The following is a 24,791-nucleotide window of genomic DNA, read 5'->3' as shown; positions in this document are numbered from 1 at the left end:
TGTGTATGGTATGTGGTAGTTTGGGGAGACTCACTAAGCTTCGTGCTTACAGTTTTTAGTTTTGGTTTCAGATACTTTGGTTTTCAAAAGAGGAGTTCGGGATGATTGCAGTGCACACACCATTTGTTTAGCCTGGGATGTTTTCACTCTGATATATGTTGATATGAATTTTGATGAGAAACCCTATTTGATACTATGATTTATGTTTTGTTATGAAATGTGTCGAATAGTTATGGTTATTTAATAATTAAAAATGAAATTTTTGGACTGTATTTTTTGTGATGTTTCAACTAATCATATATTTTTATGTAGTCTTAGAACATTTTAAAAGTTTTAAGCTAATTTAACACTCACAGCTACAACTTTTATCTTTCGATGTCTGCTACAAGCTATCAATTTTTAGCTAATTTTGTCAAAATCTCCTCAACGAACCGAGAATATGAACCAAAACTTTGCATGAACCATCGATCTTAAAAGTTAAAAATGAAAAGGAATGGACGGAATCTATTTAAAGTATCTAATCACAGGACAAGGAATTTATTTTGATATCCCTTAAATTTAGATTCACCCGCCACCCCACCTCTTTCCTTTCTCCCTGAAAAATCTCAAATCCCAATTCCGACTCCGACTCCGACTCCCACGGCCGGTGTTTCAAATCCGACAACAGAATCGGTGGATGCCACAAACTCTTCTTAAATCACATTCCCATTTCCTCCATTCACGGAACCCACAATTCCTCCTCCACAGATACACTTTCTAATCCATATCGATTGATATATGTTTATCTATCTATGTACGACGACGAGGAAGAACCCCTTTGATCGCCAAGACGATTTGATTCGAAAGAGAAAAATAGCCCCTTTCTATCGCTGTGTGTGTTTTCGGAGCAAATGTTATGCAACCCAGGATCAACCCACATGATCTTACCCGTCTCATCTGGTTTGGATTTGGTATTTTCCATACTTGTATTGAAGGTAACAATTCATACAATTCCGTTTCAATTTCAATACTGGAATTGAAGTCCATCTTACCTTTAATTTGTTAGCGACATTGAACTAAATCCCATGGCGACATTGGAGGTGAAGCTTATACAAGCACACGCTCTGACTAATAAAGATCTTATTGGGAAATCTGATCCATTTGCCAAGATGTATATAGGCCCTGAGCGTGGTAAAACACAATCCAGCAAAGTTATTGTGAGTTTTCTCTATTCTTCAATGTATGTCTTTAAAGAACAAAAATGGATTTGTTCTGATTATTTTCTATTCAGGACAATGATTTGAATCCCATTTGGAATGAACATTTCGAGTTTGTAGTTGAAGATACTTCCACCCAACACTTGGCAGTAGAAATATATGATGATGATGGGCTTCAAGCTTCAGAATTCATTGGTTGTGCTCAAGTAAAGCTCAGTGAACTCGAGCCTGGTCAAGTGAAGGATGTGTGGTTAAAGTTGGTAGAAAATTTGGAGGACCCTAAAGAAAATGAAGACCAAGGGATGGTGAGAAGTCTAAGGCCTTTTTTTTTAATGTTAGGTTATGCATTTTTTGTCCCATTAATGTCAATAAGTCAAAAAAATGCATTTTTTGTCCTATTAGGTTTTGTAGTTTTTGTCTCATCCATATCGGTCATTGTCTAATGCAAACCAAATATAATACAACTTGTTGTGTTATGTCGTGTGTAACATGCAAGACCTAATACAAAGTTTTTATTTATTTGGTGTAGGTGCGATTGGAGATATTATATTGCCCAAATGGTGTGAGAGCAATGTTTCTTAAAGATGGTGAACATAGTGAGGTAGTCGAGAAGAAAAAAAGATTGCTTATAAGAGGAGTGTTATCCGTGACAGTAATATCTGCTGAAGACTTACCACCTGCAGATTTATCGGGGAAAGCCGATCCTTTTGTGGTACTCACTATGAGGAAAACCCTAACCAAGCACAAGACCACTGTATGCTCAAATCTCTAGCGTTGTTGTATGCTTTTTTCTTAAGAAAAGAATTAAATGCAAGAAATAGCAAAAACGTACTTTCGTTGATTTGTTTATTATATTATCATTCTTGATTTGTAGGTCGTATATCAAAATTTGAATCCAAGTTGGGGTGAGACTTTTGACTTTGTTGTTGAGGATGGTTTACGCGATATGCTTATTGCCAACATATGGGACCATGACACATTTGGGAAGGTATGTACAAAATTTTCATACATGGTGATAATTTTCTTACTTATCAGGACAAATAACGGAACAAAGTAAACTTTTATATGATATCCAATAAACGGGGTATAATTACATAGGGACCAAAACTGTAATTTATGAATTTAGAGGGACATACTCGTCGCTCTTGGTTAGTCCCTGCAAATTGTATTTTTTTTTGTGTGGTTTGCAGGACTTCATGGGCAGATGTATTTTGACACTAACAAGAGTTTTACTAGAAGGAGAATACAAAGACAGTTTTCAAGTTGAGAATGCCAAATCTGGAAAACTTGACTTAAATCTCAAATGGTCAGCCCAGCCAATAAATCGCAAATCTTAGCGATTTTACATTTGTCGAATTGCTTGACTATCAAAACTTATATTCAATAAGTCATCGGGGTACTGAATGTTATAAAATATTTATGTGAATACTGTTCAATAGATTTACTGCAAAATTACGTCAGGTCTAATACAATTAGTAAGATACATAAAAGCTCCTATTGTGTCTAGGTATGATACTTTTGGACCAAAAACTTTTCCATTTTCCCCACTAGGGTGAATGGATCATTGCCAATGTTTAGTGATCTAGCAACCTTTGGAGTATTTGAAGGATTGGTTTTGTCCGTATTGAAACGTTTCAAGATTCTTTCGGTATAATTTCATTAATGTACAAATATTCAACAAGCATATGCGCAATTTATAAACCAAGACAATATTTTGTTCTTCAAATTCTTTCATTAAAAGATTAATAACATCATTGATTTCTTTATTCATTCCCATATTGTTCGGATCATCAAAATAGACAACTATAATCGTATAACCGAATTTTTTTCCTTAATGAAGACGCATGAGCAAGTAATATCATTTGCATATACTTCGCTTGTCAAGTATTCACATAAAGGATTATACCATATGTTCGATTTGTTTTAACCTATACAAAGATTTTTGTAATTTGATTGAATACATTTAATTCTTGGGTTTTGTACTTAATGTTTCAGACATTTTGATCCGTAGGGGTCTCATATAGAAGTGATCGATAACTGTTGTAACATCCATAATAGGAATCTCTAAATTTTGGAGATTGCTAAACTGATAAAGTACCTAAAGCAATTGCATGATTGCATCTACATGAAAATATATTTCCTCATAATCAAATTCAGGTCATTGAGAGAAACCTTCCTTTGTATCTCAAAATTTTATTTTTTTCATTTCTTTTTTTTTTGTATATAAATCCATCTATACGTTAATGGTTTCTCAACTATAGCTGTGAAAATAATTAGTCCAAAAACCTAACATGAGAGAAGTTAATTCAATTAACTTCCATATCCTTTATCACATGTAGCATGATATTTCGTTTATATTTTCCAATTTATTTTGATTCCATAGTACTTTTGTATGACCATAACTGTTTGTAATCTCCTAATCAACATAATTTATTTTCTTCCATGAGGAAGTTATATTTTGTGTTTCTCTAAAGGATACTTTCTTCTAGATCAAATGTATTTTCTAGTTTCTATTAGGAATGTTCAAAATATCTGAAAACCGAAAAACCGATAAACGTATCAATTTCCAGATTAACTAGTTTCTTTTTTTTTCAAATTAGGTTTAGGTTCAAAAAAAATAAACGAACCGATAGTTTTGGTTACTCTTTCGAATGGTATTTCAGTTTGGTTAACCGTACTTGAACACTCCGATTCTCTACTCCTTTTCTTATGTTAGGAATTTGTATACTTAGAACCCGAATTAACATTCCATATTTCACATATATTTTAAACTTTTGAGTGACTTCATTATCATAATTTCAATTCAAGTTGAAATTGCCAATCATTTGTATCAATAAATGATTTACAATTTCTTATAAATACGTTATTCTTGGAACTTCCCCCTCACGTTATTATCAATACAAACAACTGCATTAATAATAGTAACTAAAAATGGTATTAAATCACAAAAAATGATCAAAACGTTTAATATCAATTTGTGGGTGTTACATTACATTGATTTTCTAACCCTTTTCGTCCCCATAAAGCCTTTTTAATGTTTTTTCGTCCCCCACGTTTGGTGCAAATAAGATTTTGTGGTTGCTGGGTGACTTATCCTAAAAATGAAAACAAAAGGGGGGAAGAAAGAAAAAGACAAGAAAATCACAAGGGCATCATCATGTCATCTTCAACTTCTTCTCAACAATCACGCCTCCCAATTGCACAATCGGACGCTGTTCTTACCAAATTCGTCTTCGCTATCAACCAAAGATAGATCCCCACGCGTCTCTTTCTCTCTCCGTAACCCTATCCAGCTTTTAGGGCGCAAATTGTTTCTGAATTTGTTTCAACTCGCATCGTTGCATCACAAACGCACAAAGCTTCATCTGTTAGTGTTGTTTCTTCTTGTAATTTGGGTTTTCAACTTCTACACCCGGTTTCTAGGGTTCTAATCCTCCCGGAGCTGTTTGGTTCGCTTAATTTCAGTCGAAAACGGTCGACTATGGACGATTGTAATCGGTACCGGTGATTTCGTGCTACCTGAGCTCAGTTCAGAAGCTATAGAGGACGAATCGAATTCATTCAGGTATCAATTCATTACATCGATTATTTTTGTTTACCGATTGCATTGAACTAACAAATAAAAATATCTTCTTTTTTTCGTGTTTCTGTATATTATGTGTTTATCCGTGAATTGTGTTTTATCGAGTTGATTAGATGTGATTTCGTTCGTATTAAGATTTATGATAATTCCTTGATTCTTCAAGAAGTGATGCATTTTGTGGAATGAATACTTGCCTGCAAAATCCTAAAATATCAGTGACTATAGTGGAACTTTATCTCAAATCGCTTGTCTTAGATTGGTAGCAAACTAGTGAACATGGAAAGCGTTAGGATATGAAGTTTAGGAAATGCAGTGGTGATTAACTGAATCAATTTGGATTCTTAATCCATGGTTGATGTTAAGTAATGAAACCCTAGAATTCATGATTCATTCCCTTTGATATCTACAGAAAATCAAGATGTCTATAGTTGTTTTATTGTGTTTTCAGGAATCATCATGATGAGCATTAAAGATTGGGTTTTATCACAGCTAGTTTCAAACTCATTGGCCACAACAAGACCATTATCAGGAAGTGACAGTTTCTTTGAAGAACGCCCTACTAACGAGTTCAACATTCATGGTATGACTCGTCTCCATTTCCTTCATATTATTTTGAACATATTTTAAATGCGCCTTTATGCAAAGCAACAAATTAGTTACCTGTTTAACCAATTGAAACATGGATGCATTTAAGAACCCCTCTTTGCTGTTCACTTCTCAGGTTCCACTCAAACCGCCACCTCGCCACCACCAGAGGCGGTGGCAGATGTATCACAGCCGCCCATTCCCAACCAAGAAACCCCACTTCCTACCCCTCTCCGGCCACCCACTTTTGAGAGTTCCCATCAACCTCAAACTCTTCAAAAAAACATGAATCCATTGGAAAAGATCGAAAAGCTTCAAATCAAATTCTTGCGTGTTCTTCATCATCTTGGCCACTCAACAAACGATCTCATGGTAGCCAAAGTTTTATACCGTATACACTTAGCAACTTTGATTCGTACACAAGAATCTGATCTCAAAAAAGTCAATCTCAACAGTGATAGAGCTAAAGCTATAGCAATACAACAAGAAACATCCGGTCAACCGGAATTAGATTTCTCATTTTCAATTCTAGTGTTAGGTAAAACCGGAATCGGAAAGAGTTCAACCATCAATTCCATACTTAATGAACCAAAAGCCCGGACAAACGCATTCCGACCTGCCACCGATCGTGTCCAGGAGATCTCCGGAATTGTCAACGGAATCAAGATTTCTTTCATTGATACCCCTGGTTTGTTGCCTCCATCACCAAATACCATTGGAAGAAACCGAAAGATTCTTCAAAAAATCAAGAAACGTTGCCGAAAATACCCTCCAGATATGGTTTTGTACTTCGAACGGCTGGATGTACTTAACATCGGTTACAGTGATTTCCCATTACTAAAACTTGTAACCGAAGTTTTCGGGAATGGAATTTGGTTCAACACGATGCTTGTAATGACGCATTCGTCCTCACCTCTTCCAGAAGGTTCTAACGGGTACCCTGTAACTTATGAATCTTATCTTACTCAATGCATGAATCTTATACAGCATTACATTCACCAGACGATTTCCGATTCGAAACTTGAAACCCCGGTTCTTTTTGTTGAAAATCATCCAGATTGTAAAGACAAGATTCTTCCAAATGGTCAAAATTGGAAATCCCAATTCCTTTTATCCTGTCTATGTACCAAAATCTTGAGTGACGTCAACAAGATTCTTGATTTCCATGAGAGAATGGAATTGGGGATTCCGGGTTCCCCTCGGATTCCATCTTTACCCCATCTTCTTTCATCTTTTCTCAAGCATCATATCTCAACCCCAAATGAAGTAGATGAAATCAAGAATCTTTCTCTATCGGATTTTGAAGAAGAAGAACAAGAATATGACGAATTACCTCCTATACGAATCTTGACAAAATCCCAATTCAAAAAATTAACAAATTCCCAAAAAAACGACTACCTCGATGAGCTGGATTATCGCGAGACTCTCTATTTAAAAAAACAATTAAAAGAAGAGCTACAAAGAGAGAAAACAGATGACGGGTCCCCACCACCAGAGCCCGTGGTGTTACCGGATATGGCGGTCCCGCCTAGTTTCGACCCCGGTAACCCGCTGCATCGTTACCGGTGTCTCGTTAACTCCGACCGCTGGCTAACGAGACCGGTTCTCGACCCCCATGGGTGGGACCATGACGTGGGATTTGACGGAATTAACCTCGAGGGTCAAACTCAAGTGAACGAGAATTTACACATGTCGGTTACGGGACAGGTCAGCAAAGACAAACGGGAGTTTAACGTCCAGTCAGCGTGTTGTGCTGCTTACGTGGACCCCCGCGGGCCCACTTACGGCGCTGAGGTGGACGCTCAGTCTTCGGGAAAGGAGATGGTTTACACGGTTCATGGTAGCGCGAAGGTGGGGGTTTTGGGAAGAAATGTGACGGAATGTGGGGTTTCGTTGATGTCGTTTGGGGGGAATTGTTATTCGGGTGTGAAGGTTGAAGATGGGTTGTGGGTTGGGAAGAGGGTGAAGTTTGTGGTGAATGGTGGCCGGATGGGAGGTGGTGGAGGGGCGGCTTATGGCGGAAGTTTGAAAGGGGTGGTGAGAGGGAGGGATTATCCGGTGCGAAATGACGAGGTTAGCCTTATGGTGACGGCGTTGTCGATGGGTAAGGAGGTGGTGGTGGGTGGGAATTTGGAGGCGGAGTTTAGGGTGGGGCGAGGGACGAATTTGTCTGTAAATGCTAGTTTGAACAACCGAAACATGGGACAGTTGTCGATTAAAACAAGTAGCTCTGAACATTTAGAAATAGCTTTGATTGCAGGTGTCTCGATTTTTAGGGTTCTTTTGAGGCGTATGGGATTGGTTGGTACACATAAAGATATGCCCCAGTCATCTGATATCAGCTGAGCTGACTCGGGCATATGTATACCGGAGCAGTGACAGTGAGTGACAGTGACCGACACTGTCACTGCTCCGGTATGATACAATACAGTTCCATTTTTGAGTTTTTTGAGGTTTAGTGTTTACTATAAGGATGAAAGATTTGAGATTGTTTGTATCAAGTCAAATAATTGTAAATGATTATTGTAAGAGAGAGTTTATCTAGGAATTTTTATCTGTTGCTATTTGGTTCTTATGACCATCTTTTTGACTATTTACATAAAATCACTGCCGGATTGCAAAATTGCTTTTTGAAATAGTTCATACATAGAAAACTCAGTTTTTCCTTTTTGAAAAAAATCATGGATTGTGTAATATATAAATGTATGTTGCAAGAGAAATTAAATTGTCTATTTATGCTTACAAATATTCTTACCAATTAAAATTATGTCAAAGTGTTGTCATTTTATCATATTTTTTTAATTATCGCATTCACTGCATATTAGGGATATCAAATAAAATTAAATTAAATTGAATTGAACGGTGGAATGATAACATTTGTCCATGGATAAAAATATTTCTAATGTTACAAATGTGTTTGTATGTTATCCATTTTTGTGATTTATCACAAACTTTTGTGTTAGTTTTAGAACTAGATATATATTTTCATTTATTTGTTTATTAGTGTATCATAATTTTTTTTCTTATAAATTGTACTTATAGTTTAGAAGATTGTACTTTAAAAATCTATTTTTATTGACAGTAAATATTGTTTTATATTTGGGCAAATTGTTGTGGTTAAGTGTAACGATAAATTTCGTGGCTTGATTATGTCACTTTTTGTTTGTGCAAGCTACCCAGAACTTTCTCTTAAAAAAACTATATAAGGGTATTTCTCAATTCTCACCCTCCTTATCTGGTTAAGGGCACACATACACAATCAAATCCACATATTGCTTTAGAAAATCGAGAAAAACAACACACTATATTGGTTTTTGTAAATTTTTGATGTCGCATCAACAAGAATAGTACATACTCTCGTAAAAAAGGCCAAGGGGACAGTTTGCTTATAATCTGTCTCTGTAAATGTACATAACCCATAACCAACCAAAGGTAAAACTTGATTAGTACCAACCAATACCACCAAAACAAACGGCCAACTATATTCAGGTTCAAGTGTTGTTGCAACATCTCATAAAAAAAAACACAACACCCGACTTGACCACATACAAAATCCAACACAAAAACCACATACATTATATAGTTGGAAACAAAAGAAAAGAAAATCAGATTTTGTCAGTTGCTTTATAAAAAAGCATTTTCTGAACATAAAACATCATATACCCTTGAACACCCCTGACAATACTCTCGTTAACCCTAGTCACCCAACAATCATCACACTTATACCACTCATTACTCAACCTCAAATACGTCACATAATGTCCCGCATCAAGTTTCCCCGTATGTGTCACAACCGCAAACAACTCAAACTCAGAACTGAAATCCTGTTCCTCATTCTCATTCCCATTCCCATTCCCATCAAACGCAAATATCCGGTTTCCAAATCTACCCCTCAAAATAGACGAAGACAAATACGGAGACATGTCTAAAGAAAACGGGAACTGCATATACCTGTCGACTTTTCGCGACAGTTTTTTAACAGGAGAGTGTTCGAATCTTTTTATGTGGAAACACGAGACTAATGGGAGTTTTCTTATGGACATTTGTTTTAAGGATTCTTGTCGGATTTTACATCGTTGGCAGAAGAATTTCTGGTCTGAATCCGATCCTAACCGTTCTGGTCGCGTGAACCGGTCTAGACAACCGATTAGTGTTGGTGTTAGTTGGGAGTCTGTCTTTGTTTTTGTTTTTGTTCCGGAAGGTTCCGGAGGGATGAGATCCAGTGAGATGTCTATGCATGGGTCGTATGTGGTGGAGGTGAACCCACATGCCGTGCACATGACATCCGAACGTAGGATTCCCGAGAATACACGATGCGCGATACAGCACTCTCCACTACCTATAACAAAACAAAAATAAAAAGAGTTAAAACTTAAAAGCAAGAAATAGCATCCTACTTTCATTTCTTTTTATTATACTTGAAATCTACATAATTGACAATATGAAGCAATGTTTTGAAAATTATTATTGAGAAAGTTGATTACCAGTATAGGAAGTTGCTGGTTAAGTTAGCTTTCACATCCACTAATCCTGAAAAGTGAAAACTAGGATTTTTGTGCCACATCTCTATGTAGGAAGTTTTTTTTTTTTTTTTACAAAAGGAGTTGTCATCTAGTGGAAACCTTGAAGTTGAACTCCCTCCAGGCTCCAGCTAATCTGTATCAAAAGATAAAAGATCCTATCAATGGCCAGCTGGGATTATAAAAAAAAAAAAAAAAAAAAAAAAAAAAAAAAAAAAAAACTAAGAGATGTGACACAAGAAAACCCTAAGTGTTCCTATTGGTTCTAACAACTGTTTGTTTCGGTATGTGTTCCTACTATAAACACCTAATAATTGATATGACTGACCCACATAAATAGTTGCAAATTCAACACAAGAAGAAGAATTGACTTCACCTTGACTATGAGGCTTCTTCTCATCTTTCTCCACCTTTTCATGGATCCCATCAAGCATGGAAATGAAGAACTCATGAGCATCCTGCATTTCATAATTTGCCAGGTTTCCTGCGTGCTGCCACCAACTGATGAAAAAAAAAAAAAAAAAAAATTGAAAGTAATCAGATGATGAATATTGAATAGGGTATTTATTCTTTTAAATTCTTAAATATTGCCCAACAGGAATCAGCAACTTATTTTTTTTAAAAGATGGATTATGACAGCTACAATATTTGGTACAAAGACATTAGATATGACCCACATCAAGATAGACTAACCATTTTTATATTGTAACAACCTCCTATTAGATTTCTTTTATCTTCCTTTTTTCATTTTGAAGCACTTATACAATCAAGAAGAATAAGAGAAAAACAAATTCTAATCCTGACCTGTATAAGAACTTTGCAGGGCTATAGGGTTTCCGATCACCAGAAAACACAGCAGAAAACAACGCATCTGTATCACAGGCTAAACACAGCCTCTGTGGATTTTTATTCTTTCGTTCGTGAGCTCCATTCTTCTGCTGACAAACGAACCGGTTGTGTCGATCGCTCAGGAAATAATTCCGCAGTGGAGGTGTGTGCAACAACGCCTGCAATACAGAGTTCATAAAACAAGTGTTTCCAAGATTGTTTAGCCCTTTTAATCCCACAGGAAAGATCGAATTCGAAGATGTATCTTCGTCGTTTCCCGGCAACAAGGTTGAGTTGCTCCCTAACAAAGCACGTTCTCTTGAATCAGGGGTCCAAGGACGATAATCCACGCGCCGCCGCTTTCTTAGATTCTCCGGTGGCGGTGCGCAAAGTGAGTTACATCCACCTAGTGTCGCTGCCGCCGTCTGCGACAAGACGATTGCTGAATCGAAATCGCGATCGTATACCTGGTCCCCGCACGAACCACAGAACAGCTCCGCTCGATCCACGTCGATGGCGATCTCGTGCTCGTGATCCGGCGCGTGTATGTCACAAACAACAGAAGGACACGACACGCATGCGTATAGCCGCAGTGACAATTTTCCACACGCGCCGCACTGGAAGACCTCATTAGCTTGTCTCCTCACAGAGGCGCGTCCCAGCGGCCTCACTTGAATGCAATCCAGTAACTTGCCAAACGCCGCCGCCCCTCGATCAGCCTTGAACTCCGCCAAATGAGAGCACGGCGGTGGAACAATCACAGCCGTAGATTGATGTTGCTGATTAGAAACAAATGAACGGTCATGATGGGTCTGGTGGTCCGAATTCGACGACATTGTTGTTTTTAATGTGAGATTGTGAAGTTTCGTCGATCTGATGATAAAGATCACTAATCAATCAACACAAATCGACATTTGAATAGATCGATTGAATGCGAATGCGAATGCGAGCGTTAGGGCTTTGAAGTTCAGAAATTTCATATCGTTGAGTTCGGATTTTCAGATCTATGGTTGTCAATTTCATAACTTTGCAATGAAATTGAGAAAAAGATGGACGACTCTTCACGTATTTTCCCCCAAAACGTTCTAAAATTAGGTTATCATATGATCCATTTTTCTTGATCCAGAAGAGAGCGGAGAGAGATTGGAATCTTGGATGATGAGATACACTACTCCCACTCGGTCAGGAGTCAGGAGTCCAGACAACTCACTGGTCACCCACGACCCAACTCGGTCTATTTTATATTTGGATTTTAGTTCTAATAAAATTTCTAAAATCTGTTAGTTCTAGTTTTATAATAATTTTTTCGGCAAATAACATAAAAACGCTTGTTCATTTATATTTTCCGGGGTGTTTAGGTCGTAAGGTGTCATACCACACTCACCATATTATTACACTGTCACGTCATCGTCACATCATTTTTCCTCACTTAACAAAACCGATGGGTGTCAAACACTTTATCATACACTACACACATACATACAAACACTCCAACGGTCAAAAAGAAAGAAAAATGGTGTGATAAGATCATCACTCGCGGTAAGGTTTTAGGCTGGGGTTGGTGTTGTGTGCACCGCACACTGCGGCGCCAAATCAGCCACCGCAGTGTGCGGTAGAGAGAATACCGAGTGACCTTAGGATTATTTTTCAAAACAACTAATTTGTTAACTTTTTGGAAAGTCAATAAGGGGGTGTTTGGGATTGTTTATTTAAAACAACTTATTTTTATTTATAAAAGTGTTTATTAGTTTTTTCGGTGTCAAAATGAAGTTTAAAAAAAATATTTAGATTAACTTATCTGATATCAAAACGTAATAAATTGACAAATTATTTTTTTTAGTGATTGGTAAATTCTGCTTATAGGTGTAAGATGACCATTAAGGGCCAAATATATATAGACATATATTTATAATAAGGTTAATATGGTAAATTGGTTTAAATAAGTCATAAGTTGTAATTGGGATTTCATTTTAAACTTTAAAATGATTTTTAGGCAAAAATGACTTTTTGATTTATGGTTGTGAGAAAATAAGTTTTTTTTAAATGTTTGAATTAGTTTTTGTGGTGAGAAAATCAATAAGTTAATAAGCTAAAAATGTTTGTCTTACCTTATACATGTTTTATGGAGAATTTGACTTTTACAATCCAAAAAGTTATAATGAGTTTTGAAAGTTAGAAATCCTAACTTATTAGAATCTCTTTTTTGAAAGGTCTACTTTTTGAAAGGCTTATGAGAAGTTATTTTAAAAGTCCTTATTACATTGTCAAACACTTTTTTTAATTTATTGACTTTTTAAAAAGTCAATAAGTTATTTTTAAATAAAATTTCAATCACTTCCTAACTTATCAAAAACTCTTTAATTGAGCAAATAAACACTTTTAATTTTAGTCTATCCAAAAACTAAAAACTACTTATTAGCGATACCAAACTGCAATAAAAAGATAAACTCTTTAAATAAACAATCACAAACACCCCCTACATAATGAACAAATGTTTGACAATTTTAAAAATATTTTTCAAAAGAGGTTTTCAGTACACTTCAAAAATGAGATTTCTAAAAGACAAAACTGCAAATATGATCCTTGTGGTTTGCAAAAACCTTTGGATGAGGTCCAAAAAGTTTCCAGCTTGCAACGAAAGTCCAAAATCAAGGTTTTCATGGGTTTTTAGTCCATTTCGTCTTAGTCCGTTTGTTTGGAGCCGTTAGGGTCATCACGTGCCCTCCATGTGAGGTCATTTTAGGTCCTTATTTTAAATAATGTCAGATTTCTCCTTTATATACATACTCACTAGGTTATAACCCGTGAAAACCACAGATAAAAATGAAAAAAATTATAAATAAATCATAAGATAATAATTGACTAATAATACAAAAAAATTTGATTAATTTATAAAGATAGATATTTTTTCTATAAGTTTACAATGATATAATGATTACTTCAAACTACAACAACACATTGGTTTGAATTTCCAATCGACATTATGTATATGTAGATATTTTATAAAATTATGATTTTGTACAATACAATATAAAATTGAATAGAGTGAAAAATACAAACAAAATAAAACACCATTTTCAACCCCTGAATCACATTTAAGAACTTTTTCCACAAACATCGTTGAAAAGTTGTAACAAAATGGGTTAATAACAACATATGTCCAATATAACAGCTCCAAATGCACCTTCCCTTGGCACGAATTTCCCGATAAGATCTTTATTAGCCAGAAAAACAGCGACTAAGGGATGTTAAGTTTTATCAATTTAGTGTGGCTAACCATTTGAGATTTAAGATAAGTTTTCATGAACTGGCACCCTCTACTTGAATATTGTCTTCATATTACATTTCTAATATAACTCTCGTTACTCTCAAAATGTAGATACCCATGTAGTCCTTCAAAAAATAGTAGTAAATTACAGGTTTAGTCCCTATGTTATATCATTTATTCGGATAAAGGACAAAAATTTACATTTTTGCTTTTTTTGTTCCTATATAATGTGCATTACTTCTCAAGTGTGTCATGGTGGCATACTTCAGCAATAAGTTAATCATGTAAACCTTCCTTAACAACAAAGTTGAGAATTGGATTCAAGTCTTCATTTATGACCTACAATTGGTCAAGCAAACATAAACATAAATCTGTGTTTTTTTTTGGATAAATACAAGATTTATCAATGTACTTTCATTTATCTATGTCTTATAGCATCCTACAATCACACTGTTATGGTAACATATGATCAATTGTTCTTCTCATATGGATGATCTTGACCCTAAACTCCTTTCAGTCCAAGAAAAATGGTGGAAAGCCGATTATGTATGGATGAGGATTTTTATTTAAATATGACGATTAAAATCATAAAAAAAAATAATAACAAATAAGTTAGACCAATAAGTAATTCCTCTTCAAAGTTTGCTAGTCAAGTCAATTTAAATACTTAAAATGAATATAAAATACTTAATTTTTGTTATTCATAATAGAAATGAACTTGTATAATGATATAATAAATTAATATTTATAAATTTTGAGTTTTAACTTTGTAGAATTAAGACAGGGGTAAATTGGTCATTTCATTAAAAATAAGATTTTTATCAAACTATAATGCCTAAATAAGGATGAAAATAAGTCTTTGGTAATCTTCACTTGTTCTTATTACAACATCGTACTTTCAAAATACAATAAGTATTAAGAAAAATTTACCAAGTGTTGTACATTGTAAAATTTTGTTAATATGGATTTATACTTTGATCAAGGTTGTAGATATGTATAGTAATGAACTAAACAATGCCTAAGATATCAATAAATAAGAAACTCGTTTTTTTTTTTTAAATAAGATTTTTTTCAAATTATAACACTGATGTATACTGTATGGGTAAAATTGTCATTTCAATTTTCAAAATTGTTTTTCAAGTTTGCTGGAAAGTATTATGTTATAAAGTATTTTTCATGTTAGTGTGATGCTATAAAAACAATAACAGTAGGTAAACTGTCAATTATAACACAAAAAAAAAAAAAAAAAAAAAAAAAAAAAAAAAAAAACTCTTACATCTCGATAGAAACTGAAAAAGTAAAATTTTTGACAAAAAAAGGAGTGTAGTTTGCAAGAAAGTAGGATGATATAAAGTATAATGCAAGAAAGTAGGATGTTATAATATACTTACATCTCGTTACGTTGCTATTAATTGTGAAGGCTAACAGAAATTGTTTCTTATTTTGAAAACTGCAGCAATAGTCCATCTTTAAATAAAGTGACAGATTGTCCCTTAGTCAAAAAAATAACCAGAAATGGTCGTTGTATATTATGTTAAGTGAAATAAAACCCCAAAAATATTTCATGTTTAAATGAATGAACATAAATGGTCTGTTTCTTAAAAAAAAAAAAAAAAAAAAAAAAAAAAAAACTAACAAAATTGTCTCTATTTTTCAAATTCCAAAATACTGGAACAATCCATTGCTATAATTTGAAACTTATATAGCATGTAAATTTTGTATATTCGATTCAAAAGGATTAAAGCCAAAAAAAACTAACCAACTTTGGATTAAAATGTTACTATTTATCTTTTTGAACTCAGATACATAGCACATTCAAGATTTATTTTGAAAACTCATGACTTTAAACGTCATTTTATAAGAATTCCACTATGAAAATGTTGATTAAATGACATGAAATAATTCAAAAAATTCACTAACCTCTGTTCTCTACATGTTTTCTCACTCAATCCAATGATATTATACTCCATATTCGAGGGTAAGGTCTTGACGCAAAGGTTCTTCAGCATTCTTTTTGCCTAATCGCCAAAAAAGAATCAAATTCAACGTTTGAAATTTTGAATCGATAAGTTTAAAACAGAACAAAATTGTTATACCTTGATCCAATCGATCTCCCTTAAGCTGCGAACGTTTTGGTTTTCAAATAGGAAATCCATAACTTTCCTTGGCTTGACGATCATAGTAGTAGATACATCTGTAATAGAATCAAATCAATGTTGATTGATAATTAGTATAATCAGTCATAGCATTATAGTTTTTAAAATTAGACAAATAAAAAAGACGAAATCGTTAGTGTTTTTTACCCATGTTCAAACTCAACCCAGATTGGGTGGCGCGAAAACTTGAATGGAACCCCCTGCAACCCACAACACCACCTCCAATGCTTATGAAGTTCCTTGAATCATTTTGAAAGTAGCATTGTCTAACCAGAAGACAACCTATGTGTATAATCCCAAATAAACCATGATTAACGTAATTGAATACAAATACATGAATAATTAAGTAGAATTTCTTGTTTACATATGTATATGACTTACTGTTTCGCCGCGTGTTGGCGAAGAAGAACATCTAAAACCCTAACTGCTTCATGAAATTGCTCAGAATCGTGACCTTGAAGCGCATTAACAACAGCTTGAATTGGGATCTTTGTCGCAAAACTTAAAGTCACCTTATACTGCTTCGATTGAGGCACACGCCTCGATCTTTTGGTTTCTCCTTCACTTGGGCTTCCACCTCGGATAGTTCTATACAAACAACACGTGTTTGTTAATTGTTAGCAGCATGATTCTTAAAAAGAAAGTCGAAAGTCAAACATTGTTTATTACCTATTTGATGCGGCATTTTCCAGAACGACATTGAAGTCGAGCTTAGTTGCAGGTAAAGCACCAACGGTGAAAAGAGTCTTTTCACCATCGTACGCAAAACCTTTGCCACCTATTTCAGATTCGTAGGTTTTATGAACCATATCGAGTATTTTTCTTCCGATCCCTTTTGCCTCGACGGGATTTCCATCTTCATAAAATAAACCAACCTGAAGAAGAGATATTTGTAATTCATAAGTAACCATCGTCACAGTAGATGGTGCCGAGATTTCAAAATTTTGGATTTAAAAGCTTAATTAAATTGAATCCCTAATCTCCTTTAAACTGAATCCCGTAATATCCTCAATAAAGATACAAAGATTGAAATCTAATTAAAATTTTAGCAGATTTTATAGGATTTGAGGAATGAATTGGAAAAGATTGAGCGGGAAACAAAGGGAGAGAAGCTCCAAAAAAGAGACTCGAGACACGTGGATTGATGGAGCATATAGAAGGGACACGTGACATGTAGGAGAGGCAATTATTAAGAATGGAGATGGAGATACGCAATCCCCTTTATCTTGTTCATTTTGATTGTAAAGAGAAGCAGCAACGAAAGATTTCTTCTTCTTCGTCTCTCATCTACTTCTACTGTTACGACCTTCAAAAATGGTACTTTGCTTATGTGTGAATGTTGCTGTTGTGCGAACCTCGTGGACCGCGCGAAACCCTGGTTGTCGTTTCTACGCATGCCCTAAAATGGTAAGAAAACTCATATTAGGTTATGATATTTCAGTAGTTATGCAATAACTCTTATATTTTAATATATTCTTGTAGGGATCCAGATGTGCATTTTTGGGGTGGGTTGATCCCCCTATGTGTCAAAGATCAACTGTTATCATACCAGGAATGTTGAGAACAATGAATATGTATGAGGTTGAAGTGGGTCAGCTGAAGATGTACTTAATTGGTTGCCTCGTGGGTGTTGTTTCTATTATTTGTGCTGTTTTGGAATTAGGAATTAGAGGTTAGGGCTTTTTTGTTGGTAATAACCATCTGAAAATGTTGTCTTTTGGTGCTAGAAGGTTTGATGGTGGTTTATATATGATGTAAGTGCTGTCTTTTGGATCATTGGATATGTAATGCTCTTATGAAAAATGGAAATGTAATGGTTTTATCTTTAAATGAATATGAAATTATAAATGTTTTATCTTGACATGATATGCAATTGTAATGGTTTTTGTCTTCACTTGAATATTCAATTGTAATGGTTTTACATGCATATATTAAGTGCATTGCCATAACATCTTCATGCTTTGACAATAGAAAATAAACCAATAACAAAGTACATTACCAAAAGGGCACCAAAAAAAGGTTACATACATATATTTAGTTACATACCATAACATATTAATGCCAAAACACAATCATTACCAACAAAGGGCATTAAAGTACATGACCAAAATGCCCTCACATGGAGGGCACGTGATGGCCCTAACGGCTCCAAACAAATGGACTAAGACATAATGGACTAAAAACCCATGAAAACCTTGATTTTGGACCTCTGGTGCAAGCTGGAAACTTTTTGGACCCCATCCAAAGGTTTTTGCAAACCATAAGGACCAAATTTGCAGCTTTGTCTTTCTAAAAACATCTCCAGCTCGACTTTTAAAAAAAATAGCTTTTTAACTACAATAGCTTCAAAAAAGTGATTTTAAATTTTTTTTAGCCAAAACACTTTTTAAATTGTTAACGTATTGATTTTTGTCACCATAAAAACTAATCCAAATACTTTTTTAAAAACTCATTTTGCCACCAATATAAGTCAATAAAGATTTTTGTTCAAACACAATTTGGAGTTTAAAAAAAAATCCCCAGCACCCCCTCAAATTGCTATTTTGAAAGATTCTTTATGTTAAAATTATTTAAATTAAGTATTGTTTTTTTTATATATATTGAGTTAATTATTCTTTTTACATTATTTATCATTAAACTTATTTGAATTGTTCAAAATATAATATTTTAATCGGGGTAAATGCTTTTTTATATACGATCCATTAAACTTTTTTATACTCAATTTATCATCAAACTATGTCATGATAATTTTCACTAGCCAACACAATACACTCACACCACCAACTGCACCTCCCACTGTTTCCATCTACTTCCAACAACAAACACCACCTTCTATTGCCACCACAACCACCCATCCCCATCATTCACCATTGTTACACCCCCAAACCGACGGCGGAAACGTCGGGCGGTGAGACGACATCATGGATCACAATATTAAGCATACATTGAACAATACAACAATACGATATAAAATAGATACTTTTAGTTATTGAAAATAGTAGATTACAATATCCCCTAGTGTAGGGTATAAAAAGTTGGAAAGTACATAATACGCCCTAAAAGTAAGCAACTTAAGAAGTACTTAAATACAAAAAGATAAATTGTAATACCATGATTGTTCTGAGAATATGTCTTCTAGCTGCTTAGTTCCCTCAGAATATATGCATTTTGAAAGAGTGACAACTTTAAAGTTGGTTAGTTTACAGGTTTGTAAAGTCTGAATAAAATATACTTTTATATCAAAAGTATGTTTGTTATGTATATAGGTAGTTTCCTAGCCTTTCTATAATTGTATTTATTATATATTGTGAGTTCTTATAACCAAACTTCTGTAAATATGATATGACCCTTCTGACGCTTCATCCGACATCGTAAAAGTGTACCCAATTATCATCCTACTTGACTTGTCCGTCTAGGTTGTAGGCTTGTAGCTAACAACCACAGGTGAGGGTGTCAACCTATATAGATCTATAAATAATTCCTTCGCTCTTCGATGATTAACGGTTTTAAGAAAAGAGTCTTACTAAGTATTTAGGTATTTAATTGATGAATGTATCTCACATAAAATTTGTATCAACTTGAAAAGCCCTAACATTAAATGTCAAATTTTCCAGGCAAAATTTCTACAGTATACCACTATTGTTTGTGTTTTGTAATTAATAGTTCTACAATATAACTCTACTATATTAGTGCACAGTTTCTATAATATAATTCTACTGTATTTATTTGATAAACAGAGGTTCGACATTATAACATTGGTATAATTGTTTATGAATAGAGGTTCAAATAGTGTTTTAATATTGATTTGTACGAAATATGAGTAATTAACAATATAATAAAAGTTTATGCATGTATTCCCCCCCCCCCCCCCCTTAATAACAACAGTAAAATGGTTGAAAAGTGGGGCCGCAAACTCACTTTGTATGAAGCTTAAGGTTAAATCGAAGAATTTAAGAAAATCTGGAAAATATCAGTTTTAACTCTTCGCCTGTTCGATGAATAGTAACTTGGCTGGATGAAGAGTACCTCTCCGGAGTTTGGCTGGAAAAAGTTGCTGGTGACGGTGGTCGGTGGCGACATACAGTGACGATCGGTGGTCGGTGACAGTGATTGACAGTTGTTGGGTCGTTGGAAGCTGCTAGACAATAGTGAAGGGTTGGTCGAAGGTTCGTTAATGCTTGTTCAGAGCAAAGGGAGGCGGTAGCCAGCAGTTCCGGTGGTTCTCGATTTTCCGGCGCGGCAGAGATAGGCAAGGTGGTGGTTCCGGCCGACAGTCTTTGGCGGTGATTAAGAAAGCGGGAGAAAGAGAGAGAAGAGAGGTGTGAGAGAGATGTGAGGGTGAGGATTCTATTTATAGAAGGGTAAAATCCGATCCAGCGGCCCATATCGATTCCGATCCAATAACCCGTATTAATTGAAGAGATTTGATTTGATTCTATTCGGCATCGGCGATAGGTATTTCGTGAAATTACACTTGCATCTATTTCGTCATTAAAATCAAATACTAGATGATTTTCTGACTAGGGAAATGCGAAATCTGGTTCCTGACGAATAGCGTAGCTAACCTAACGAATCGTTTGAAATTTCATTTTCGGTATAAACTTTGTTTACAGTTACGCTTTTTCACTTCGCAAAATGGTCAATATGTCGTGAAACGGAAAAGTTAGGATCGCAATTAAATACTACATTAAAACCTGGTTTGTAATATATAACTATTTTTTCGTAACCAATCTCAAAACTAACCTAATGAATCATCCAAAGGTCTTTTAGCAGAAATGATCCATCTTTTGTTGTTTGATTTTATCCACCACGGTATGGGACTTTTTCGGGCAAGAAAAGTTAGGAACGTGATAAATTCCTAAATTGAATAAGATTTATGGGAAAATTATCGGGAATTGAAAATTCATATCTTTAGATGTAGTATTGCTCGTTTGAAGTTCGTGTTTTGATACCTAACAGGTGGTAAGCTCTCACCTGGTTGTTCGTTTTCTTAGAAATGTCGTATCTTTTGCATACAAACTTCGTTTTCGACGTTCTTTATGTCCGCAATTTCGTAATTACATGTACAACTGATTGTTTGTGCATAAAAATATTCAATACATATATCTCTTTCAATCATATGTACTAACTCATTACTTATGGATATTGAAATTGTTTTTTTGTCGATGATTCATATCAATCAAAGAATTAACTGATATTCAAGATGTATTTCAAAGTATAAAAATTTATAAACATCAAAATGATTTGATTAGAACTCGTTAGAGCTATTACAATAGTGTTCTAATGATATTGTTTTGACTAAAATTGACCTATTTTTTGCAATTGTCACAGCCACCACCACCACCAAGTAACTAAGTCTAAAATATACTTCAACATGCAACAAAATCGATTCAAACTCACACTCAAACCTAAAAAAAAGTCGATTCAAATCTACAATTAATTCAAAATCACACTTCAGCAATAAAATTGCATCGTCGAACGAATGTGGTTACTAATGACACACAATTCAAAAAGAAAGGGACGAGAGAGGGAAAGTGGGATTAAGGTGGTTTTCGCAAAGCAGGGGAGAAGGAGAGGAGTGGGGAAGTGGACGACGACATGGGGATGTCAGCGTTAGTAAAGGGTGTTTGGGCGTTTTCATTGGAGATTAATAGGAATAAATACGCTTTGCAATATTTCAAAAAAAATTAACATATAAATGTTGTTTTATTTTTTCCTTGAAATATTGTTGGTCATAGAAAATGATTTGAAAGTTGATGATAGCCGAAAAATATGAAATAACTAAAAATGTACACAAGTTAGTTTCATGGTAAATCGTATACGAAATGTAAGTTTAATGATGTTTCTTGACCAACAAATACGAGCTTAATGGTGTTTTCTAAACAAGTAAATCGGCTTGACCAACAATAACTGATCAAATGGTATTCGTGAACAACAAATATAATTTTAATGGTAAATAGCATACAAAAAAGTGATTAAATATGTACAAAAATGATATTTCATCACAATGCAAAATTATTTTCTCTTTTTATTTGAATCCGATGATTATTATTTTCTAGAATTTCATGATAATATGACATTTCACTAAAAAAAGAAATAAAAAATAATGCTGCATAAACAAGTATTCAACCCTTTTTAAATAAACTAATAGCAACAATAAAAGCTACATTAAATTAAAACTTATGTTAAAAGAAAGTAAATATGAATATACCAATTTAAACGTTTGATTAGTTTTTTTCAATGATGTTATCTATTTAGTACACATGATCATTTTACAACTATCAATACCCAAAATTGATACCATCGAATTAGCACAAATGTAAAATTACCAATCTTGAACTCATTACTCAAACTTTTTATAGGTCATTATTGAGAATATGCTACAAAATAACTTTAATCCTTGATTTGTGTACATGATAAGATTCAATATAAAAATTTTCCCAAAATTAAAATATAACATACACTTTGGATCCAACATAATTTAGAACCAATCTGCACAAATTTCATCCAGATTTTATAGGGCGATGGTGTTGATAAACTTTCGTTTAGCAAAAGCTAACCACCATTTGTTTGGAGTTCCATTTGGTCTGTATGCAACACTTAACAATCTTCCACTTGTTTCTTCCCTTATTTGCTTTAAATAATTTCGTAATAACTCTGCAATTCAGACGTTTTTAAATATATCAAGATTCATGAAGAAGTGTCCAATTGTGAATTATTTTCCAACTTCATTAGACTTGCAAACATATTAGTTTCTATAATTTGCAAACAAGTAATCGGAAGTTTGGCAGAAAAGAAATGTTGCCAAATGGACAGAATTCAATTCCGTCAGATTCCTTCAAATTCCATTTTTGATGAATTTCACCATTCATAACAAAAGTACATTCCTATCTTTTGCATTTTCCTATCAAACACAAATGACCAAAATACCCTTGGGCAATTTCTTCAAGTAAGAAAAATTTACCTGCTTCTTCTTGAGAGGGAGGGAATGGAAAAAGACCAGGAAAAGGGAAACCGGATTCACCAGGAACAGGAACATCTTCCAAACCAAGGTTAATTACCGCTTTTGTCCCTTCAGCTAATGTTCTACACCCTTCAAGCCTCTTCAAAGCCACATTTATATAAAATGTTAAATAAACAAGAAGTTTATCAGCTGGACTTTGTATGTCAAAGTTCTTGAAAAACACATTCGCTCTAAAGAATGTAATTGCTTCATCAATTATATCAGTTGTAGCTGCAAAAAGAACATAAGAACAAGATTTAAAAATATATAATCTTTACTATTTACTAATAGAAGATACAAAAAGTTTTGACCTTGATCTGAAACTGGAGCAGGTCCTCTTATGTGACTTTTTAAAGGAAGTAAAGGGCATCCACAAGCTTTCACAATTCCTTCCTCATCGATAAATGTAGAGTGATACACCTGAGAAACAAACAAATATTCACTTTCTATGATCAAGAACATGAGGGGTAAAATCGTATTTTTACCATGTTTTCAATAGAAGGGGGGGATTGCTTGTCACCACAGGAAGGAATACACCCGATTTGATTTTGTGTCCACTTCCTGCGAATCAATTATCCATAAGCCCAAATTAATCGAATACAAACCCCATTTCTAATAGCTAAATGATACCAATCTAATACCAGTGTTACAGCAGAGTTTATGGGTTTCCTCTTTAAAACAAGTTAAAATCGATGGGTCATGATCGTAAATGGGAAGAAGATGAACTCAGGTGGTGTTAGTTTTGAACCAAATTCCAATGAAATTATTAAACCCAGAGAGAGGTAAACAGAAGTACCTGTGGGAGTGGGCTGTCGCTGGGGTAAGATTTATGATCAGATCGGAGATGGGTTTTGTTGTTGATGATGGAAAGCTACGTTTGTTCTGTCTGAAACCGGGTGCTAAGTGCTAACTGAAGCGATGATTTGGGTTATATGCAAAGTCAAAAGCAAAATCACTAACCTTGGAACTGTTGGCTTTTCGTAGAAAACTATGAAAATGGCACCAGGACTTCGGTTTTCTGCTAGTTGCAACTCAAATGCATTTCATTTTTGACTTTTTGAGCTTGTTTTTACTTCGTCAAAGGAAAAAAAAAAAAAAAAAAGGTTAATTATGTAAAACTCGGAATTTTTTCAGTTTTAATTTTTTTTAAACGACAAAATAATGTTAAACAAGTGAGGGAAATTGAGTAATTTGATTCTTGATTGATTTAGGAGTACGATTACGGACCATGGTTCCGGAATAAATTTGACTTTTTCTTTTTTCTTTTTGCGTGTAACATGTGGCTTTTCGTTTAGTTTTGGTTTTATAAAAAAAATGTATAAGTTTTGCTTTCATAAAATGTATAACTTTTGGTTTTACAAAATATAAAATGCAATTAAATTTAACAAACAACTAATAATTACATAAACTAAATAAATGATATGTCTTTAGGTCATATTACAAATACGATGTTCAGATTATCTTTGTCTTTGTACCCCAAAAAAATTCTGCTAGTCGTTTTCTATAACCCGTAGCCCATGGACCGGTGGTTTTACTCTCTATAGAAATCGATTTTCCGGTGATCAACGCCTCCAGGAACCAATACAAAAATACCCCACAATCCCCTCTATTGCCAGTCTATTATGGTACGTCTAGGGCCTTTTTGTGGGTCA

At 34.4% G+C, this 24,791-nt stretch overlaps 5 protein-coding genes across 7 annotated transcripts; 2 read left to right on the top strand and 3 right to left on the bottom strand.

Annotated features, from left to right (window-relative positions):
• The first annotated feature begins 617 nt into the window (after window positions 1-617).
• On the top strand, window positions 618-2,632 carry LOC145133706 (synaptotagmin-5-like). 2 transcript variants are annotated; one of them, XM_079068661.1, is made up of 6 exons: window positions 618-950; window positions 1,046-1,196; window positions 1,271-1,501; window positions 1,726-1,950; window positions 2,071-2,184; window positions 2,387-2,632. In XM_079068661.1, exons 2-6 carry the CDS (start codon window positions 1,065-1,067, stop codon window positions 2,531-2,533), a joined length of 849 nt encoding a protein of 282 aa, XP_078924787.1. In that variant the 5' UTR covers window positions 618-950; window positions 1,046-1,064; the 3' UTR covers window positions 2,534-2,632. The 2 variants fall into 2 exon arrangements, with proteins under 2 accessions (XP_078924787.1, XP_078924786.1); XM_079068660.1 differs by having other exon boundaries at window positions 618-974.
• Window positions 2,633-4,310: 1,678 nt separating this feature from the next.
• On the top strand, window positions 4,311-7,928 carry TOC90 (Avirulence induced gene (AIG1) family protein). 2 transcript variants are annotated; one of them, XM_079064852.1, is made up of 3 exons: window positions 4,311-4,761; window positions 5,208-5,359; window positions 5,501-7,928. In XM_079064852.1, the coding sequence occupies exons 2-3, from the start codon at window positions 5,236-5,238 to the stop codon at window positions 7,708-7,710; spliced, it is 2,334 nt and encodes a 777-aa protein (XP_078920978.1). In that variant the 5' UTR covers window positions 4,311-4,761; window positions 5,208-5,235; the 3' UTR covers window positions 7,711-7,928. The 2 variants fall into 2 exon arrangements, with proteins under 2 accessions (XP_078920978.1, XP_078920977.1); XM_079064851.1 differs by having other exon boundaries at window positions 4,312-4,761; window positions 5,228-5,359.
• Window positions 7,929-8,783: 855 nt separating this feature from the next.
• Window positions 8,784-11,950, bottom strand: LOC145132542 (ubiquitin C-terminal hydrolase 22-like). Its single transcript, XM_079067354.1, has 3 exons — window positions 10,689-11,950; window positions 10,261-10,385; window positions 8,784-9,703 (listed from the first exon to the last, which is right to left on the bottom strand). The coding sequence occupies exons 1-3, from the start codon at window positions 11,546-11,548 to the stop codon at window positions 8,970-8,972; spliced, it is 1,719 nt and encodes a 572-aa protein (XP_078923480.1). The 5' UTR covers window positions 11,549-11,950; the 3' UTR covers window positions 8,784-8,969.
• A 1,850-nt stretch (window positions 11,951-13,800) lies between these two features.
• On the bottom strand, window positions 13,801-16,995 carry LOC145134038 (protein argonaute 4A-like). Its single transcript, XM_079068963.1, has 6 exons — window positions 16,806-16,995; window positions 16,518-16,724; window positions 16,284-16,418; window positions 16,077-16,174; window positions 15,901-15,998; window positions 13,801-14,319 (listed from the first exon to the last, which is right to left on the bottom strand). Exons 2-6 carry the CDS (start codon window positions 16,546-16,548, stop codon window positions 14,313-14,315), a joined length of 369 nt encoding a protein of 122 aa, XP_078925089.1. The 5' UTR covers window positions 16,549-16,724; window positions 16,806-16,995; the 3' UTR covers window positions 13,801-14,312.
• Window positions 16,996-22,456: 5,461 nt separating this feature from the next.
• On the bottom strand, window positions 22,457-24,159 carry ARPC3 (actin-related protein C3). The gene is made up of 5 exons (XM_079063810.1): window positions 23,936-24,159; window positions 23,625-23,700; window positions 23,451-23,559; window positions 23,101-23,370; window positions 22,457-22,793 (listed from the first exon to the last, which is right to left on the bottom strand). Exons 2-5 carry the CDS (start codon window positions 23,625-23,627, stop codon window positions 22,651-22,653), a joined length of 525 nt encoding a protein of 174 aa, XP_078919936.1. The 5' UTR covers window positions 23,628-23,700; window positions 23,936-24,159; the 3' UTR covers window positions 22,457-22,650.
• Between the last annotated feature and the right edge of the window lie 632 nt (window positions 24,160-24,791).

The sequence above is a fragment of the Lactuca virosa genome, chromosome 8 (assembly GCF_052849685.1).
Source record: "Lactuca virosa cultivar CGN04683 chromosome 8, Lactuca_virosa_CGN04683_v6, whole genome shotgun sequence".
NCBI classification, from domain to species: domain Eukaryota; kingdom Viridiplantae; phylum Streptophyta; class Magnoliopsida; order Asterales; family Asteraceae; genus Lactuca; species Lactuca virosa.
The sequence above is the reverse complement of the archived record's forward strand: the minus strand, read 5'-3'. Positions and strand labels throughout refer to the sequence as shown.

Bases quoted from the DNA above. Each gene is read 5' to 3' on its own strand.
- LOC145133706 (XM_079068661.1), top strand. From the start codon at position 1,065: ATGGCGACATTGGAGGTGAAGCTTATACAAGCACACGCTCTGACTAAT. The intron at 1,951-2,070 runs GTATGCTCAAAT...CTTGATTTGTAG, and splicing joins TAACCAAGCACAAGACCACT to GTCGTATATCAAAATTTGAA. The intron at 2,185-2,386 runs GTATGTACAAAA...TGTGGTTTGCAG, and splicing joins ACCATGACACATTTGGGAAG to GACTTCATGGGCAGATGTAT.
- LOC145134038 (XM_079068963.1), bottom strand. From the start codon at position 16,548: ATGTTCTTCTTCGCCAACACGCGGCGAAACA. The intron at 16,419-16,517 runs GTAAGTCATATA...TTATACACATAG, and splicing joins CGCCAACACGCGGCGAAACA to GTTGTCTTCTGGTTAGACAA. The intron at 15,999-16,076 runs GTATAACAATTT...TTTGGCGATTAG, and splicing joins GGGAGATCGATTGGATCAAG to GCAAAAAGAATGCTGAAGAA.
- TOC90 (XM_079064852.1), top strand. From the start codon at position 5,236: ATGATGAGCATTAAAGATTGGGTTTTATCACAGCTAGTTTCAAACTCA. The intron at 5,360-5,500 runs GTATGACTCGTC...TTCACTTCTCAG, and splicing joins TAACGAGTTCAACATTCATG to GTTCCACTCAAACCGCCACC.
- LOC145132542 (XM_079067354.1), bottom strand. From the start codon at position 11,548: ATGTCGTCGAATTCGGACCACCAGACCCATCATGACCGTTCATTTGTT. The intron at 10,386-10,688 runs GTCAGGATTAGA...TTTTTTCATCAG, and splicing joins CCTGCAAAGTTCTTATACAG to TTGGTGGCAGCACGCAGGAA. The intron at 9,704-10,260 runs GTGAAGTCAATT...GTTTTGTTATAG, and splicing joins GAAGAAGCCTCATAGTCAAG to GTAGTGGAGAGTGCTGTATC.
- ARPC3 (XM_079063810.1), bottom strand. The intron at 23,371-23,450 runs GTCAAAACTTTT...TTCTTTTTGCAG, and splicing joins TGCTCCAGTTTCAGATCAAG to CTACAACTGATATAATTGAT. The intron at 22,794-23,100 runs GTAAATTTTTCT...TCTGAATTGCAG, and splicing joins TCCCTCTCAAGAAGAAGCAG to AGTTATTACGAAATTATTTA.